Source organism: Cantharellus anzutake (genome assembly GCF_015039405.1).
Source record: "Cantharellus anzutake strain C23 chromosome Unknown EI90scaffold_114, whole genome shotgun sequence".
NCBI classification, from domain to species: domain Eukaryota; kingdom Fungi; phylum Basidiomycota; class Agaricomycetes; order Cantharellales; family Hydnaceae; genus Cantharellus; species Cantharellus anzutake.
In genome coordinates this window covers 100,729-118,719 of record NW_024067064.1, presented here as the reverse complement: position 1 = coordinate 118,719, position 17,991 = coordinate 100,729, and the positions used below count along the sequence as shown (strand labels likewise).

The following is a 17,991-nucleotide window of genomic DNA, read 5'->3' as shown; positions in this document are numbered from 1 at the left end:
AAGCTCAGAGGTTGTGGAGCTTACGGAGGCAGGGTTGAAAGTCCGAGGAATATTGGCAATGGTGTTTACGTAGTATGAGATCACCAATGCAAAACAATCTTTCGTTTTATTTTTATTTTTTCATTTTTTTTCCACATTATTGCTGTTCCATGTGTTTAAAAGCTCTGTACACATAGGAATGGAACAGTGACCTCCCTTTTGACTACAAAGAGACTGTAGTGCTGAGAGATCCAAGTAGAAAAGAAATTCTAAGCTTGACTCCTTGAGGATTATAAGGAATCCCTGATGATTGTCCAAGATGGACCAGGGGTATGTAATTCTTAACTAGATACATATGACCACACATGAATAAAAGAAAGAAAAGATTAAAGAAATAGTGGGAAATGGCAGTATTCTGACATGGGTGCATGAAGGAGGTCAACACCACTTTGACTGACACTAAGACCGAGGTGGAGTCAAAGTCCGAGGTAGGAACTATGATGGAGGCTCAGAGCAAAGGTACAAGCGGTGCCCGAGTACAAAGTACGGGTCAGCAGTGGGAGGTCGTAACTTGGCGGGAGGTCAGTGGAAGAGGACCAGAGGGAAGAGAGGGGAAGGAAGAGAGGAGAGGTGTCAGGTCCGAAGGTGGGTATCGGAGCGGATGGGAGAAGAGTAGGAGGACGATGGAAGGGTGGAGGTGTTGTGAGGAGGGAGCGGAGGAGTGGAGGTGGCATGGGAGGTGAAGGGTGGTATGGTGCCAGGACCGAAGGTGAATATCGGAATGGACAGCGGTAGGGTAGGATTCCAGAGGTGGGGAAGGAGGAGGTCCAGAAGTTGGGGCGGGGTTGGGTATGCACGGATATGACACAGAGCCAGTGTTTTGATAGCCACTTGTCAAAAAACATGAAGGGGGTATTCAGAGGTGTTCTGCCACTACTGGAGGCCTCCTGTTGGAGCCAATTCAGTCCTTGTGTGTTGTTGTAATCTTCCCTGGCTAACCTGATTCATGATTTCCCTTAGCTTTGCTATAAGGTGCTTCATCCACCTATTGGGGATGGTGCAACAGCCATGGAGAACACCAAGAAAATTATGAAAGTGAGGCCTGTTTATCTTTTCAATGCATGATATGTCATAGGTTGTGTTACTGCCTCCAGCACTTAAGAGGAGACATGGGGGTTTGGAAGAATCTCAAACACCCCAATATTGTTCAGTCCATTGGTTATGCAATAGAGATGGAGGTCCAAGGAATAAATGCTGCTCTTGTGTTGGAATGGTGTGCAAATGGCACTGTTGTCAAGTATCTGGAGCAGAACCCTGCTGCCCACCATGTAATGCTAGTAAGCATCTATATAGAATCTACTTCATACTCTGGTCCATCCATGTGCATGAATTATCCAATGTAGCTCAGGGATGGCAATACCTCCATGGTCATGACCCTGTCATCCTGCATGCAGATCTTAAACCACTATGTCCCCAGAATGATGTGGCAAGTGCTCCTCATCAGAATTGTCCAGCTCAATATCATGATCAACAACCTGGGATGTGCACAGTTGTGTGATTCTGGACTATCTTGTATTCTTGATGGTCTTCAGACAGGGCATACCACTTCTGTCCCAGGGGGGATGCTCCAATTCCTGGTGCCAGAATTATTAGGAGCCAATCCACATGCCACCACAAAGAGTGATGTCTACACTTTTGGGTGTACATACATACAAGTGAGTGGAAGTGCTCAAAGATCAACATTGGGTCACAAAGATTCTCTTCAATCACCTTCCATACAACTGGCTAAAACTGGAGGTTGATATCATGAAGGCAATTGAAAGCTGTGATGCTCCTAGGAACTGGTCTGATGAACCCCTTGTCAGGGCACAGCAGACCACCCATCCCTGTCCCTGTCTGTCAGGGCATGCCCTGCCATCCTCCTCATTTCCTTCTCTTTTTCTTCTACTTCTTTTGTTCTCTGTTCTCTGTTCTATTTCCACATGGACAATTTTTCTTTCCACATCTGTAATGCAGACATGCCCAGTGCTGGGAACCCTGTATGGTGGAGGAGAACAGAACATCTTATAAAAGGCTGTTCTTTCTTTAGATGTCTATCTGTTAGTATTGGTACTTTAACTCAATCACTGTAGTGTTTTGGTTGCTTTGTGTATTGATATTTATATGTGTTACTAAGTGTTTGTGTGTGTATGTAACTCTCAGGGTTCAAGGCACTTGTCTGCCTGATTATCCCACACAAAAATCATGCTATAGACCTACTATTTTCCATTGTTTCGCCTCTGTCTTGTCACTTTTAACTCAGAGCAACTCTAACCAACTTGGCTCAATGTCACTTTCTCTTAACTTCTTCTTAACTTTCTACTGAAGGTTGATCACTTTTACTCAGGTGTGATCTGAACTGCACACTAATACTAATAAAACTTATTTTTATTAGGACTGCCTCATGACCTATGAGCCAGAGCACATAGGGGAGAGGAGTAAAGAAGGAAGAGGGGTCAGACCAGAAAGCAAGGTCTTTTATACCTTTCCTAAGGGCTCTGTTTTCACATGTCACATTACTATTTACATTGCTGAGTAATCTTGTATTGAGCTTAGTAATCTTCTGCTTCTGGAAGTTTTGGTGGGGAAATCAGCTGATTGCACTACCTAACACCTGTCATGACCTTATTTACCCTTGTTTACTCACTTTATTCTAAGTCACATGCCATGAGGTTATTTGTTAGCTTAAAGGTGTGGCTTTCTGCTAGTATAAACAACAGTAAACTAAGAGGATTATTTATGAAGATATGAATTTTTCAAGATTTAATTTTGAGGTTCTCCAGATTGCTCTGCCATTAACTCATCCATTTTCTGACAATTAATTCTGGATAAATTATGCCTTATTCCTGGACCCAAACTCCTTAGTTTCGCTCAGCTAGCTCATCTATTTCCACCACAAACTCAGGACATTTGAGCCAGTCTTCTCTGCAAGCTTGTTGTAAACTTGTTAAATCCATTTCTCCCTCAATTCTTCAGATTTTAACATAAAATTTTTTCGCACACAGACCTATACTTCAACTCTTTAAGACTGACAAAGATTAACATTTTTCCCTATTTTCCTTGTATAAATATTTTAATTCTTTCATCCCTTCCTCATACCCAACCATTTTTCATTGTGTGAATTCCTTGATTTTCTTCTGATTTTTCTTTTTCATTTGTTTTGTACATTCATAAAACTATTTTCCCATGTTACCATGGATTTCTCAGATTTTATTTGATACAGGAAACCTTGTTTTTATTTTTATGTGGGTTTACTTGCTGTTTTTCTTCATTTTCTGGATTAATCTCTAAAGTTTGCATGGATACTCAGCTCATTGACTAATATTTTTCTGATATTTTATTTCAATTCATTTTGCTGAGTTATGATTTTTGTTTCACTTTCTGTGATGGTTGATTACAATGTTACAGGCTACAAACGGCTCTTGATCAAGCACATGCTGCTCAGAGTCCATTGGGGGCTGCATGAATTTCAAACCTCATCACAGAGCAAGCTAGGTATCCAATCTATAATGGTTGCCCATATGAACAGCATAGTCACCCGATTTCCATCTATCACTCAGTGTTCAAAGACTTCATCAAAGGGCTACAAAGTCCAGATGTGGTGCCAACCTCAGACAGGCTTCAGGACACCCATTCTCTGTTCATCCAATCAGCAGCTCTTTACAAGGATGGGAGCACCCACCAGGGTAACATCTGGGTAACAGGTATTTGGGCAGCTGTGAATAGGGGAAGAGTGGATGGTGTTGTACATGTAGGCACACCTACAGGGTTGCATGTGCTGATTCTTTATCTGGAGTTGAAGAATGAGATTGGAACAGCCCACACAGATCCCTCTGTTCAAGGTGCAATGATGGCCTGAAAGGTTTGGGCTGAGGAATGGTGTGTTCCTTCATTTCCTCTGATACAGGGTAATTGAGCCTATACAACCCAGATTCAAAACACTGCAAAGGCTCTCTTGCTGTCCAGTCTTCATCATCAGCATAGCTGGACCACATTTGATGGTTCTGGGTGTCATGTTTGTTGAGAGGCCCGTCATAGAGCCATTAACTGAATTCCTGTGGCTTGGTGGAAAACATTTCAATGCCGCTTGGGTGGGGCAAGTGGCAAAGATTTTCCATGTCTTGGAAGGATGCCTGGGCAAGCTCGAGATATACTACGAGGGTCTTGAGTGGGCATCCACTGATCTTCTTACCCCACGACTTTTCCCTTACCACACTGAGTTCAGTTCAGTTGGCAAGATGTTACGATATGACTACTCAGTGAGCAACAGACATGCAATCTTTGGAGCTACTTGCAGTCAAGACAACACACTGCTTTTTGTCAAGTTTGTTGATAGCTATTGTCAAGATGCCCACAAGTCTCTGGCAAAGATCAACCTTGCACCCACCCTTTACCATTGTAAGCCAGTGGTGGTGGCATCATCATGGTTGTAATGGATCTTCTTGAGGGGCATAATGCACTCTCGATGTACCCTGAGCATCCACTTTCGCCCCCCCCTCATTGAGGACGTGAGAAGTGCTGCATCAGAAGGACATTGTATTTGGTGACTTGAGGCAGCCGAACATTATGATTTGTCAAGACAGGCCAAGCCAAAGACCATGCAATGCTAGTGGACTCTGATTGGGCAGGAAAGCATGGTGAAGCTTGCTATCTCACTACTTTGAACAATCTTGGGGATGTTGTGTGGCCTCCAGGTGTAGTCTGTGGTGGGATTATGCAAATGGAGCATGATGACTTTATGTTGGAACAACTCAGCCTGTCAGTGTAAGGTCATTGGTGTATCTCACTTGGTCTGATATCTCTTGTTGTTATTGTTGTTGTTTTTAGCTCTTTCTCTCTCCCCACCACTTATGCCTACTGCTAACCCTATTCTTCGATGCTCTCAATTTCCAACTGGTGAGTACTGCTCACAGCTGTCATATCCGTACATACCCGATCCCAATCTGACTCCCAGACCCCCATCTTCACCACCTCCGGAGTCCTACCCTACCGCTGTCCGTTCCGATATTCACCTTCGGACCTGACACCACTCCTCTCACCCCTCATGCCACCTCCACCCTTCCGTCCTTCTCCTACCTTATCTCCATCCGCTCCAATACTCACCTCAGACCGAACATCACTCCTCTCACCACCCTCCTCCTCTTACTCCTCCTCTTACTCCTCACGCCACCTCCACCCTTCCACCACTCTCCTACCCTTCTCCCGTCTGCTCCGATACTCACCTTCGGACCTGACACCTTTCCTCTCCTCCACTCCTCACCCCGCTTCTCTCTCTTCCCTCTGACCCTCTTCCGCCGCTGTCCCTTACCCTGTACTCAGATGCCACTCGTACCTTCGCTCCAAGATTCCATCATAGTTCCAACCTCAGACTTTGACTCCACCTCGGCTTAAGTCCATTGCATTGGTGACCTCATACTACATAAACACCATTGCCAATATTCCTCGGACTTCCAACCCCGCCTCCGTAACCTCCATAACCTCCGAGCTCCATGGATCATACTTGGCACTTTCGCTGCTTGTAATGTATCTTTTGCGTTTTCCCCTCATCCTTATTTGGACTGCTGCTGTCAGAGACCGGATTCGAGACGAGGGAGAGTCTCCATGACGGAGGGCTTTGGCCTCAGCGACTTCTGCCAAGAGCGCTGTGCCTAGTGACACGTCCGTGCCCTAACTTACTGACTGGCAATCAGAACCGAAGGGGGGGTAACTCTAGTTGATTTTATTACTGGGGTGTAACCTATGTACAAGTGGGATATATATATGGTTACAGCGGAGACGGTTCCGCAATTGGCGGAGCCGAACGGAGCGGAGCTAATGGGGTTTAAACATTAGCCGACTGAATATTACCGACGAGTCGGTTCGCGGGGTTAGCAGAAAGGCAGGCGATAACCCAGAAACGGAAAGGAGGGATAGGCCTGAAGGTGGGCTCTGCAGGGCAGGCGAGTGTATTGCCCAGCGGAGGCGGGGGTGCGCTAGTGGACGTCGGAGCTGTCCGGAAGTCTTCGGGGCTCCATACTTAGGGAGGCGTAGGTAATAAATTGAAATGAGGGGGTGGTGACCATCGAGGGGTACCGAGAGGATTGCGGAATACGGGGGCTCCGAGGTTAGTGAGGGAGGAGTGGAGTTAGACCGGAGGGATCGGAGGAACCGGAAGTCGATGGCCAGGGATGGATATGACAGCTGCTTCTTTCCATTCTAGCCAGTTAGTCACCATCCCCACTTCACCTCATCCTCCTGCCCCTCTGGGCTTCGCCCTCCCTATCTTCTTTCAGATGTACCACAGGTTCTAACCTATGACCTTCGGTACCATTCCACTTTTGTTTTCCCTTTGTTCCCATTCAGATGCCTTTGTTCTGATTTGGACCCTCCTTGTTTCCTCATGCTTTCGCCCTCTGTTAGAACCATGCGGATTTGGACGACTCCGGAGTGGAATCAGAGACTTAGCATGGAAGGACCTTGGCCTCAGTGACTCAGGTGGAGCGCTGTGCCATTGCTGGTTGTCCTGGGGGTCCTCGGATCTAGCAGAGGGAAAGTCTCTTGGGAATTCAAGTTGATTTCGGACTGAGGTTACAAGTTACTAGGTACATTGTATATAAGGAGGGGTCCGGAATCAAAAGGAACAAGGGTAGGACAAAAGGAGACAAAGGGAGATGGAAAGAGGAACAACACCGAGGGTCAAGTGTTTGACTCAATGGTGTTTCCCAAAGGAGGAATGAAGGGCCAAGGCCCAAGAAGGAAGGAAGGAGGATGGGAGTCGGGAATGGCTAGCTGACTGAATAGAAGGAAGCAGCAGCCCAAATAGGAATGAGGGAGAATAGCGGAATTGAAATGGACAATGCAATAGTTGCAAGGTCCGGAGTAAGTCCGGAAAGTCCGAACTCGGAGGTTAAACTCCGGAATATTGGCAAACATAATGAGCTAACCAATACAATGGGTATAAGCAGAGGTGGGGTCAAAGTCCGAGGTCGGAGCTAAGACCGGAGGTTCCGGAGACAGAGATGCAAACAGGATTCCGGAGCAGAGGTCCGGAGTCGGGAACATAGGTGTTGCATGCTCATCTGGAAGGTGTCGAGGATGAGGTCGGACCCGGAATGTTCTGGAGTCGGACTGAAGGTGGTGTTGGAGCCGGAGGTGGGATAACCTCTTGGAAGTCGGCAAAGAGGAGGTGGCAGAAGGGAAGCATGACTCTGGAAGTCAGGTTCGGAGTTCCGGGAGCCCGGAGCGGAGGTCGGGATTGTATGGATATGACACCCTCTCCATTATATACTGGCACTTGTACATACTCATTTTAGGCCCATAGTCTAAAATCGACCTGAAATGCCCCCTAGAGACTTCCTGCTCACTGCCTCTGAAATTAAGGACCAAATGGACAAACAGCAATGGCACAGCACTCTGCATGAGTCGCTGAGGCCAAGGTCCCTCCTTGCTAAGTCTCTGGTTCCCCTCCGGAATTGTCCGCTCTCACCTAGTTCTAACAACAGCAAGCCATGCATAACATTAATTTCAAATCTGCAGTTGCACAACCTTTGTACCCTGTATCGCCTGTCTTATTGACATTGTCATCTCAGCACTTCAAACCTCTGGGAAACTTTTTTTGCACCTTCTCATATTGTTCCTAGTTTTCCCATTATATCATGTGTAGTTCTCATCTGTGTTGTTGTGGCAGCCTGATGCACAAGGACAAAGGGGAATGTCAGATGTGCAAACACTGCATTGGAGAACATTTCTGACTCAGACTCCCAAAGGCAGCAACTGAAAGTTTGGTGGCACTTGAATGTTGGCAAGTGGGGTTGGCAACTGCAAGGGGGGGTCAAATATATGAATCTTGAACACCCTGTACTAGAAAGGTTGCTTTGCAACCATGACCTTGCTTGTGGATCACATGCTACTGTACTGCTAATCACGAGTCTGACACTTTCTTGTGCAGCTGTTGAATGAACAGAGGAACTGTCAAATCAAAGTCACAAAAAGAGATAATTTGTGGGGAATCAGTGATAGCTTGAAATGAAATATGAGTTGAATCATGCTAGGAATTACAAAAAATACTGGGAAAATATCATCCATTCCACAATCTAGGTCTGCATTGAGAAAAGTCAGTGGTGAAGGTCTTTGGCCAGAACAAGCTATAAAAGCCACACTGTCCTCAACAGTACAAGCTCCCCAATATTGTTTACTTTGCAATCAGCACAAAGGTCATGGTAACCTTGAATATAAACACAGATATGAATGTTGCAAATGGCACTCATGGTGAAGTTGTGGAAGTCATCCTTGATCCAAAGGAGGCTGAAACAGTCCAGTGGCAGTCCCAAGTATCACTGTGTTACCCACCAAGCTGCATCCTTTTGAAGCTTGAACATGGTCATTCAAGGCAGGTCAGCAATTTACCAGAAGGGGTAGTGCTGATTTTCCTGTAGGAATGAACATACCAATTAAGAATGGCAGGGGGAAAGGTGAAATCAGTGAAACGGAAACAGCTTCCTATTACTGGGGTGAATGCACTAACTATCATGTGCAAGGGCAAACAATCAAGCATGTGATAATTGACCTAACTCCACCCAGCAGTCCAACATTTGGCACCTCCATGCCCCAACATCAGCAACAAACTAGTTGCATGGAAAGTGTTTAAGCAGAGGAAGTTGTATGGAAGGTCATTAGGATGTCTGTAAGGCCAGTTGGGGTGCTGGCCTGGGTTGACTCAATCCTCAGTAGTCAAGATCTAGGCTGTATGGAGCTTATGATTTGACTTCAGGTTGAGGGTAAAGAGTGAAGAACCCTTTACCTGAGCCTGAGCCATACATATATGAATACAGTTGTTTTACATTGTATACAAAGAATAAAGATCAAATAAAGAAAGTGCACTTTGCATGCATCACCACTCTACCACCCATCCCTTACAATGTCACATACCTTAGCCAACCAAGGGATAGCTCCAGAATCCATATGGAGCTCCTTTGTCAATATTGGGTATCTCAATTCAAGAATTTTTGTGGACACAAAATTGATTGAAATTTTCTTCAGATGAAAATGCTTTCTCAGTTGTCCAAGAATGGAAATCACCACTAAGTTCCGCTTGATGGACTTTTTGGACAAAAATGGTGAATGAAGCAATGCATAAAGAGCCACAGGCTTCTTAATTGCAGCCTCAATGTTCTTGGTGGTGGATATGTCACCAGAGAGAGCTTCATCAGTATCAGTCCCATCATCAGCTTCATTAGTAGTATCAGTGCTGATGGGAGTCTAATCAGCAAGTGTCAGTACCAGTCCCTTGATGGTGTCTGGAAATCATGCAATCAGAAGGCAGACTTGGTGAGGTAGACATTGTGGGCAGTGGTAAGAGAAGGTTTATCTGAGGTGGTCATAAGATTGAAAGAAAGCAGTATTTCAAATTTACATGTGTTTATTTAAAGTAGCATAGATAAAATCTGAAAAGGTCTGATGCCAGATAAAGGAGAGGACCCATGGCAAATGGTACAAGTTGCCTGTTGGCTTAGACCCTAGGCAGGACTCCAGCCTCTATGACTTTGTAATATTATACTTAGACCCATTGGTTTGCAAGACAATATCCCATCATTTCACATGACTGATCAGCAGTGAAGTGCAAACATTGTCTCAAAACCAAGTGGACTCAATGCTGGAACATTGGCCCCATGGAATCACCTCCCCACTGTGCATGCACCCCTCAGACACTCACATCCCAGCCTCACAAGCTGGAAGTGCTGGGCCTTTAGGTTGCCACATTGCACAGTAATTGTGCAGTAAAGAACTTCGTCCTTCCCCAGCAAATGATCAAGAAAGCCATCCAGGGCAATGTGGCCTCTGGGCACTGCAAGCAGGAATGGACTCTGCAGAGGGGAGAGAGGGGGGGGATGAAAGGAAACCACTCCAGCCAACTCCCTGATGAGACAGGGAAGGAGAGTGGGGGCCCAAGAGGGTGGCTAGGTTGTCTAGACCAGGTCTAAAAAAACTAACACACAAATGAAAACTCAGCCAACACCAACTTGTTGGACTACTCAACTAAAACAACTGTGGGGTGGAATCGCCCTAAGGATTATACTCGGACCACTCTTGTCGCACCCCAGAGTGCACTGACTCCAAGCTAGGTGGGGAGGGGGAGATTCTCTGTACATAGTCAAACTACCTAATCCTATATACAACTGACCCTGAATATGTCTGCAAGCTTCCAGATGGTTCCATATGACTCCTCTGTACTTGTTGCAAGAGAAAATAAATGAGAACACAAAATCACAAGCAACAAAATATCAAACAATAGAAAGTGGCTGTGGAAATCCCAACTTGCATCTCCAGCCCAAACTACTCAACACAACCGTGCTCCCTTCATGTCTACCCACTTGCCTTAACTATGGCCATCCAATGCAACAAACCATGTCCAAATTGGTGACATAGGGAAAATAGTGGGGAATGACTGGCACATTTTTCAAACTTTCCAACTACATGTCCCCATAATCCCAAATTTGGTAGATCCTCCTGACCAATCACACCATAAACAATGATCATTTTTCCCTATTTTTCCAAAGTCTGAGGGACACTAAAGACTGTCTGTGCAGCCCATTTCCCACACATGTGCAATGGACATGTGACATCCAATGTGGCACAACATCTGAAATCCTCATTTCTTGATGAGTTCCTATCTGATTCTCCTCACACAACATGCATTGGAATCGCCTCCACATTCTCTACCATCCATACTATGGGCCTGTCACAAAATTCCCAGCCATCCTTCCACTGTCCATGCACATCATTGTCAGAAACCCTGAAAGAGGGCATGAATCTGAATGCAGGCAGGGCTCAACTAGAGGGGTTCCGAGAGCTCCGGTAGTGAACTGAAGCTTCTCCAGGAAGCCCGAGTCTGCTGGGTGGTACAAGAGGCTCTAAGAAGGATGCCGCCTCAGCAACTCAGAGGGAGCGCTGTGCCTCTGTTATGTCTCAGTTAGTCCTTTGATTTCATGTGTCTGAGGTATCTTGTAGGAGGGGGTCAGGATTCACTCATAGAGGGACTTGGGGTAAGTTTAGTCGAGATTAGAACTGAGGTACAATGGGTTCTAATCTACAAGTATATATAGAGGGAGGAGGGGAAGGGCTTTAGTCAAAGTCCGAGTGATAATGACAAACACCGAAAGGTATCTAAAGGTCCTGAATGATATCTTTAACAGGGAACTGAGGTGTCAGGTCAAGGAGGGTGGAGTAGAAGGCCAGAGGATAAATGGGAATGAGAAATGGGTAAGGGGAGGTTAGCCGACTGAATGGAAAGAAGACAACAGTTGTACTACAAATGGGAGGTGACTAATTTATGATGACATGAGCGGGATCACCAGAGGATGCAGGTAGCTCTGAAGCCGGAGTTACATATCTGAAGGATGTTGGGTGACTTTGGGAAGTGGGGAGGTATGGTGTAGGGGATGATGAGGTTGTTAGGAAGGTGTAATGAGGTGGGAGAGTATGGGGTCAGGATTCTGGGATATGACAATCATCAGGTATGTCAAGTATTGCAGATTACTTTTCATCCTTGTGCTCACTTTAACTATTAGTTTCATCTAGGGATTTTTTGGGGCTTCCTTGACTAACACTGTTTGTTGGTGGTGTCTGACTCTCTTTCCACAGCTACCCCAAGATCACTTGCTAACAGCACTTGAGCAAACAGTCATCAACAAAATGAGGTTGGCATTGATGTGAATTGTGTCATGATGGATGGATACTATGCAGAGTTATTACCCTTCATTGCCAGTCTCCATCTTAGCTATGTGAGTTTGCTCACACAACTACTTCAACACCTCCACCCCTTGCTACCATTGTACTCCTGGTCACTCTGGACTATCATCAGGAGTCAGAGATACTGGAATCCTGACACTTTTATTACAGTCATTTGCTTCCGAAATGCACACACCTCTAAGATGCACACGGTGATTTTGTTCATAAATGACTTAACTAATGCATTAAATATGTATCCAATAAAACGAATATATCTCCCCTCTGATGGCATGCCAAATATGAGCTCAAATGCTTCAAAATTCATCCTAAAAAAAGCAAAATTCCGTGGATTTTCTTGATTTTTGCATCAACTGAATTCACATTTTGTTCCATAGTGCTGTGAATTGTCAATAAAACTGCTCAGTTTGATTTGTCAGTGACAGTGATAGGTAGAGCACGTAATGGGAACATGTTTTTGACACCTCCACTTGTGTACTTGCCACTACAAAAGCGGAGCAAGTGCTGAATTCTCGGAGTGGCAGTGATATTATCACGTGACCAAATCACCTCCGATCGCGCTGATCAACCTTTGATCTCTCCCTCTCTGCACACTTCAGTGATGGTTGGAAGGCCACAATCTAAGGCAAGAGCTCACCACACGCTCTTGAGAGACTTGGAAGCAACACAGAAGGCAGCTGTGGCAGCTTACATGGCTGAACAAGAGAATGCTAGGTTGGAAGGCCGGAAGCCTGCTGGCCTCCGAGTTATTGCCGATCAGTTTGGAATAGGCTATAGGGCACTGGGATACCATGTCAAAGGTGGAAAAACCAAATCTGAATGGGCTGAGAAGAACTCGCATCTCAGTCATGCAGAGGCTATGACTCTCATTGACTTTGCGATTGGAATGGCTGATCGGGGCTTCCCCCTCACTCACGAAGTCCTTACTCGTTATGCCCTTGAGGTAAAAAAAGCCAGTAATCCTGAAGTGCAGAGATTTGGACCAAGTTGGGCCCAGAAGTTTCTCACCAAGTACGGGGACCATCTCTCAGCAAAATGGAGCACCTCCCTTGATACAGTCCGTGCCTCGGCTGTCAACCCAACCAATGTCAAGAAGTGGTTTGAAATGGTCAAAGGGGTCCGAGATAGATACCAGTTCCGTCCATGCAATATCTATAATTTCGATGAGTCCGGTTTTCCAGTTGGGAAAGGGTCAAAGCAGCGTGTTCTCACCCGCCCTGGGACAAAATCACAACATGCTGTTGAAGATGGGAACCATGAGAATGTCACAGTCATGTGTACCATCTGTGCCGATGGCACTGCTCTTTCACCTGTCGTGATCTTCAAGGGTCAATACTTGCTTGAGAAGTGGGGTTGAAATAATCCTATTGGTGCAGCGTACGTAAATAATTAACCTTGAGTTATCATGCAACTTACAGTGTCAGAACAGCATTACAGTATCAGCAAAAGGCTGGACTAATGGTGAAATCAGTGTTGATTGGATTCAACTTTTTGATCAACAAACATGCAACAAGCTTGCTCACGAAAATGAGTACAGGCTACTCATTCTTGATGGGCATAACTCTCACTGCACCATGGGTTTCCTTGACTATGCTGCTGCACACAACATTGTGATCATTTGTTTCCCCGCTCACACCACCCATGTGCTCCAAGGTCTCGATGTCGTTGTCTTCTCTGTACTCAAGCGTGCATGGTCAAAGCAGCTACAGCAATGGAGGGATACACACGTTGGACGTATTGCAAAAGAAAACTTCCTTGAAGTTTATGGTGCTGCACATATAGAGGCCTTCACTCATGAGAACATCACTGCCTCCTTTGCTGCTACTGGTATTGAGCCATTCAATCCCAGTGTCATCTCCACATGTCAGATGAAACCTAGCATGGAGTTTTCGAACCAAGGGGCACTCCCAATGACACTTCCAACCCCTGTGAAACGTGTAGCTGCAATTATGTGGGATGTGGTTCTGGGCGAAACAAGCACACAGCATGGATCAATCCAATCTCCTCTAGACACACCCAGCACCCCAGCCCTTCACAGAACCCATCACCACCATGACCTGGTCAGCACTTCTCATCATCCCGAGATTCATCCAAACTTTGAAGATCAAATCCATACAAGCCTGGAAACATCCTCAGCAAGGTTCCTTGTTGGCAAGACACCAATTAAATCCTCCCAAGGCCCTATACCCATTGTATATCAGCCTCTGGGGCCACATGGGAATTTGCGCTGGATGGGACATGCAACCCCACAAGCATGCCGCAAGCTTGATCCTCATGCCCTTCTTGAAGAGGTCCGATCACTTCAGCACGAGCTATATGAGTCTCGTGAAAGAAATGCGGAGCTTGCTGAACGCCTCATTGTTGCCTACACACAGCTTGTTCTGGGATCTCAGTACAATCACCGACTATGACGCCAGTTAGCCAACAAGGAGAACAAGAAGAAAACAACCAGCCACAAGCTCCTAGGTGAAGGGTTGCCACGAATACTCACTGATCCAGAGTTCCGGGCCCTTGTTGAAGAGAATGAGGCAAACCGAAAGATGGCTCAGCAGGAAAAGCAAAATCGAGAACGTGCTCGTCAGTTAGCTGAAGCACGCAAGGAAATTGAGAAGAATGCATGGGAGAGGGCCAAGAAGATCCATGAGGATGCAGTCCAGGCTTGGGAAGAGGAGACATCAGAACTCAAGGTTGCCAAAGTCCCAAAGAAAAATTGGCCTAATAAGCCACCACGCCCACGGAAAGCTGCAGTGCTTGCTGCAATTAACATGAGTGAGACACTCGAAAGCCTTGGGAATGATGGGGAAGAAGAGGGAGAAGTGTTTGATATAGGTTCTAATGAGGAGGAAAGCGAAGAGGAGGCTGAGGTTGACTAGAGCGGGATATATGTCTATTTTCCCACGGCTGTGCACATCGGCGGACCCCCCGAAAAACAAGCCCCCTCAGAAAAAATCATTTTTCAAGCTCATTTCTTCATATTTCAACTTCAAATTTTATACAGTAGTAGGCCAGAAGCTACTTTACAAGATCATGTCTTTTGTTTGGAGTTCTACAATTTCAACATGCATGTATGGACAAAATATGAATACTGTGCATTTCGGAAGCATATGACTGTATATCTCTTTATATCATTCTTCTATCCATTATTTATTGGAGTCACCCAATATTCCTTGGATGTGTAACTCCAGCTTCAGAGCTATCCACATCCACAGCAACTCTACTTGATTAGTCATCTTCTATTTCTCTCATGACTGATGCCTTCTTTTCAGCTAAACCTTGGTTATCCATTTCCCCTTCCCATTCACTCCTTGGCCTTCTTCTTGGCCTTCCTCGACCCAACACTTGGGTTCCCTGTTCAGGTGACCCCTCAGTGCCTTTTGGAACCTTTCAGTATCTTTCAGACTTTGCCTAAAGTCCTCTATTCCACTTTATATATACCTGTAGTTTAGAAACCATTGTACCTTAGTTCTAAACTTCCCCCATGAACAATTCATGTTCCTGCCTTACAAGATACCCCAGCCCTATGAAATTAAGGACACCTAAGACATAACAGAGGCACAGCACTCCCTTCCAAGTCACTGAGGCCATGTCCTTCAAGGCTCTTGTATAACCAACAGACTTGGGTTTCCCCAGAGAAGCTTCAGTCCACTACCTGACCTCCCAGAACCATGCAGCACTCTGTTCCAAGTCACTGAAGCCAAGTCCCTTCAAACCCTCATCACCCCCAGAGCTCTGCCCCATCTCTGGCATGTCTCCAACCTACCATTAGACAACTTGGACACTTGAGCTCCATCTGACACCCCACCTTGGAAGTGTGTGGATGGCCTCCAAGACACTGTGGAGATCACCATGGGGCTGCTTCTGCCTACATACTAGCTAGCTTCACAATGTGCTGGGCTCATATGTGGAATGGAGATGATTGACAACCATCTCAAGATGGCTCCAACTATGTTGAAGGTAATGCATGTCTCCCCTGATGGTGTGAGGGCTAACAGGGTGTTTCAGTGTTAACTTTATTCCTTGTTCCTTTGTCAGGTGTTCTTTTCTTCACCTTTTATTTTTTCTCTCACAAAAATCACCATATATATGGATGACTGTATTTCCATATAGGGAAATTACCCAATTAGGAAATTTCCATAACCCACTGCAAAAGCGGATCCCCCACTCCAATTTCATGCCATACATACACCTTCCTAGGCCCCCATCAGAACATCTTACCCAAATGGTGCCTTGCTGTATGAGGTTGGTGTGGGTTCCAACCCCAGTTCTCTGTCAGAGACTGGATGTGGGACAAGGGAGATGTCCCCATGGTGGAGGGCTTTGGCCTCAGCGACTTAGACCAAGAGTGCTGTGCCTAGTTACACATCTGTGCCCTAATTTACTAACTGGCAATGAGAAATAGAAGAGGGAAACTCTAGTTGATTTTATCACTAGGGTGTAACCTATCTACAAGTTATGTATATATAGTTACATAGGGGGTGGGCCCATGAATGATGGGGCCAAGTGGAGCAGAGCTAACGGAGTTACATGTTAGCCAACTGAATATTACTGACAAGTCAGGTTATGGGTTTAGCGGAGTGATGGGCTATAACCCAGAAGCAGAAAGGAGGGATCGGCCCAAAGGTAGGTAGGCTTGCAGGGTAAGCAACTAAATTGCCCAGCAGAGGCGGGGGTGCGTTAGTGGACATGGGAGCTGTCTGGAGGCCTTTGGGGCTCTGTACTTAGGGAGGCATAGGTAATATATTGAATTGAGGGGGTGGTGACCATCAGGGGAGTCGGAGGTGATTGCGGAATCTGGAGGCTCCAAGGTTAGTGATGAAGGAGTGGAGGTAATCCAGAAGGACCGGAGGTAGTGGAGGGTGATGGCTGTGGATGGATATGACAGTATCCTCTTCTTAGGCCTGAACCCTTGAAGGCCCAGAATTAGTAAGGTGAGGGGAGCTGTACTTGCAGAAAAAGAAAATGGAAATGAGGAGTGGAGAGAAAGGAGAGATGGGAGAGGGGTTGGAATTCCTAAGGAGCTTTGGGACCAGGCTTGTCTGGGTACCAGGAGTGGAATGCTTCAATGAGGTCGGAGGTGTGATCAAGTTTGCTGGCAAGGAGCCATTGTGTCTCCTCATTGGTCCCTTCATAGCCTAACCACTTGACCAGGTAGAGCAGCTTGTTGCATCTATGTTGGTTGATCTTGGAGTTGAGGATCTCTTTGATCTTGAACTCCATTTCACCTTCGATTTCTATTGGAGGCAGAGGTGGTTGGTGGCAGTTTGGGATGACATTTGGGATGGAGGGTTCGATCTGCAAGACATGGAATACCAGGTGGATGGCTTGCATGTTTTCTGGGAGGTGTAGAGTGAGGGAGTGGGTTCCAATGTGGGCGATGATCTCGAAAGGGCCAAGGTTTTTCTCAGGAGCTTCTTGGAAGGTTGGGTGGAGCAGAAATACTTGGCCTTTACATAGACCAAAGTTCCTACCTCAAAAGCTGGGGCAGGACTCTGACAGGAGTCTGCCGGGCCCTGGTAACAGATCTGAGCATGGTGCATTTCCTTGCGAAGGAAGTGATGGAGGGAGTTGAGATCCACCAAGGACTCTTGGGCACGTACTGATGTCAGGTCTCGCTCCAGGTGAACAGTGATGCTCAGATGGTAACCCTTATTGGCAAAGAACAGAGAGACACCAGTGGTGGCATTCAGAGCATTATTGTATGCAAACTCTGCAAGAGGTAGGAGTTCGGACCAATTATCCTGCTGATAATTACTCTAGATGTGCAGGTACTGCTTGAGTGTCTGGTTCATCCATTTGGTCTGTCCGTCTCCTTCTGGATGATAACCAGAGGTGAAGTGGAGGCAGATGTTGAGGGCTTTACCAAGTGAACGGAAAAAATGAGAAACAAACTCCGGACCCCTGTCGGAGGTGACATGGGAAGGGAGAACATGTGGAGGAGGAATAGCTTGGCCAGTTCTGGAGAGGTGATGGTATTGTGGGTAGGGATGAAGATGCACTGTTTGGACAGGTGGTCCACGATGACCAAGATGGAAGTGAATCTGGAAGAGGAGGGTAGCTGTTCAATGAAATCCATGGAGATGGAGTTCCAAGGGTGATCAGGGATGGGGATTTGAGCAAGCCATGAGGCTTGTGATGAGGGACTTTGGTGCAGGCACAAGAGGTACAAGAGGACATGTAGTTCTTGATGAAGGTACGAATACCCAGCCAGGTATAATCACAATGGACTAGGTCCAGAGTCTGGTTTTGACC

The 17,991-nt window shown here is 46.1% G+C and overlaps 3 protein-coding genes across 3 annotated transcripts; 2 read left to right on the top strand and 1 right to left on the bottom strand.

The window, feature by feature from the left end:
* Positions 1–1,148: 1,148 nt before the first annotated feature.
* EI90DRAFT_2944119 (kinase-like domain-containing protein) lies at positions 1,149–1,781 on the top strand (the record flags this gene model as incomplete). The annotated part of the gene is made up of 3 exons (XM_039055308.1): positions 1,149–1,316; positions 1,388–1,448; positions 1,471–1,781. The coding sequence occupies 3 exons, from the start codon at positions 1,149–1,151 to the stop codon at positions 1,779–1,781; spliced, it is 540 nt and encodes a 179-aa protein (XP_038909264.1).
* A 2,749-nt stretch (positions 1,782–4,530) lies between these two features.
* On the top strand, positions 4,531–4,786 carry EI90DRAFT_2944096 (uncharacterized protein; the record flags this gene model as incomplete). Its single annotated transcript, XM_039055307.1, is given in 2 exon segments — positions 4,531–4,591; positions 4,608–4,786. Coding segments are annotated over 2 exon segments (240 nt in total), but the record flags the coding sequence as incomplete, so codon positions are not given.
* A 3,948-nt stretch (positions 4,787–8,734) lies between these two features.
* EI90DRAFT_3134163 (uncharacterized protein) lies at positions 8,735–9,337 on the bottom strand (the record flags this gene model as incomplete). The annotated part of the gene is made up of 3 exons (XM_039064639.1): positions 8,735–8,803; positions 8,926–9,224; positions 9,277–9,337. The coding sequence occupies 3 exons, from the start codon at positions 9,335–9,337 to the stop codon at positions 8,735–8,737; spliced, it is 429 nt and encodes a 142-aa protein (XP_038909262.1).
* Between the last annotated feature and the right edge of the window lie 8,654 nt (positions 9,338–17,991).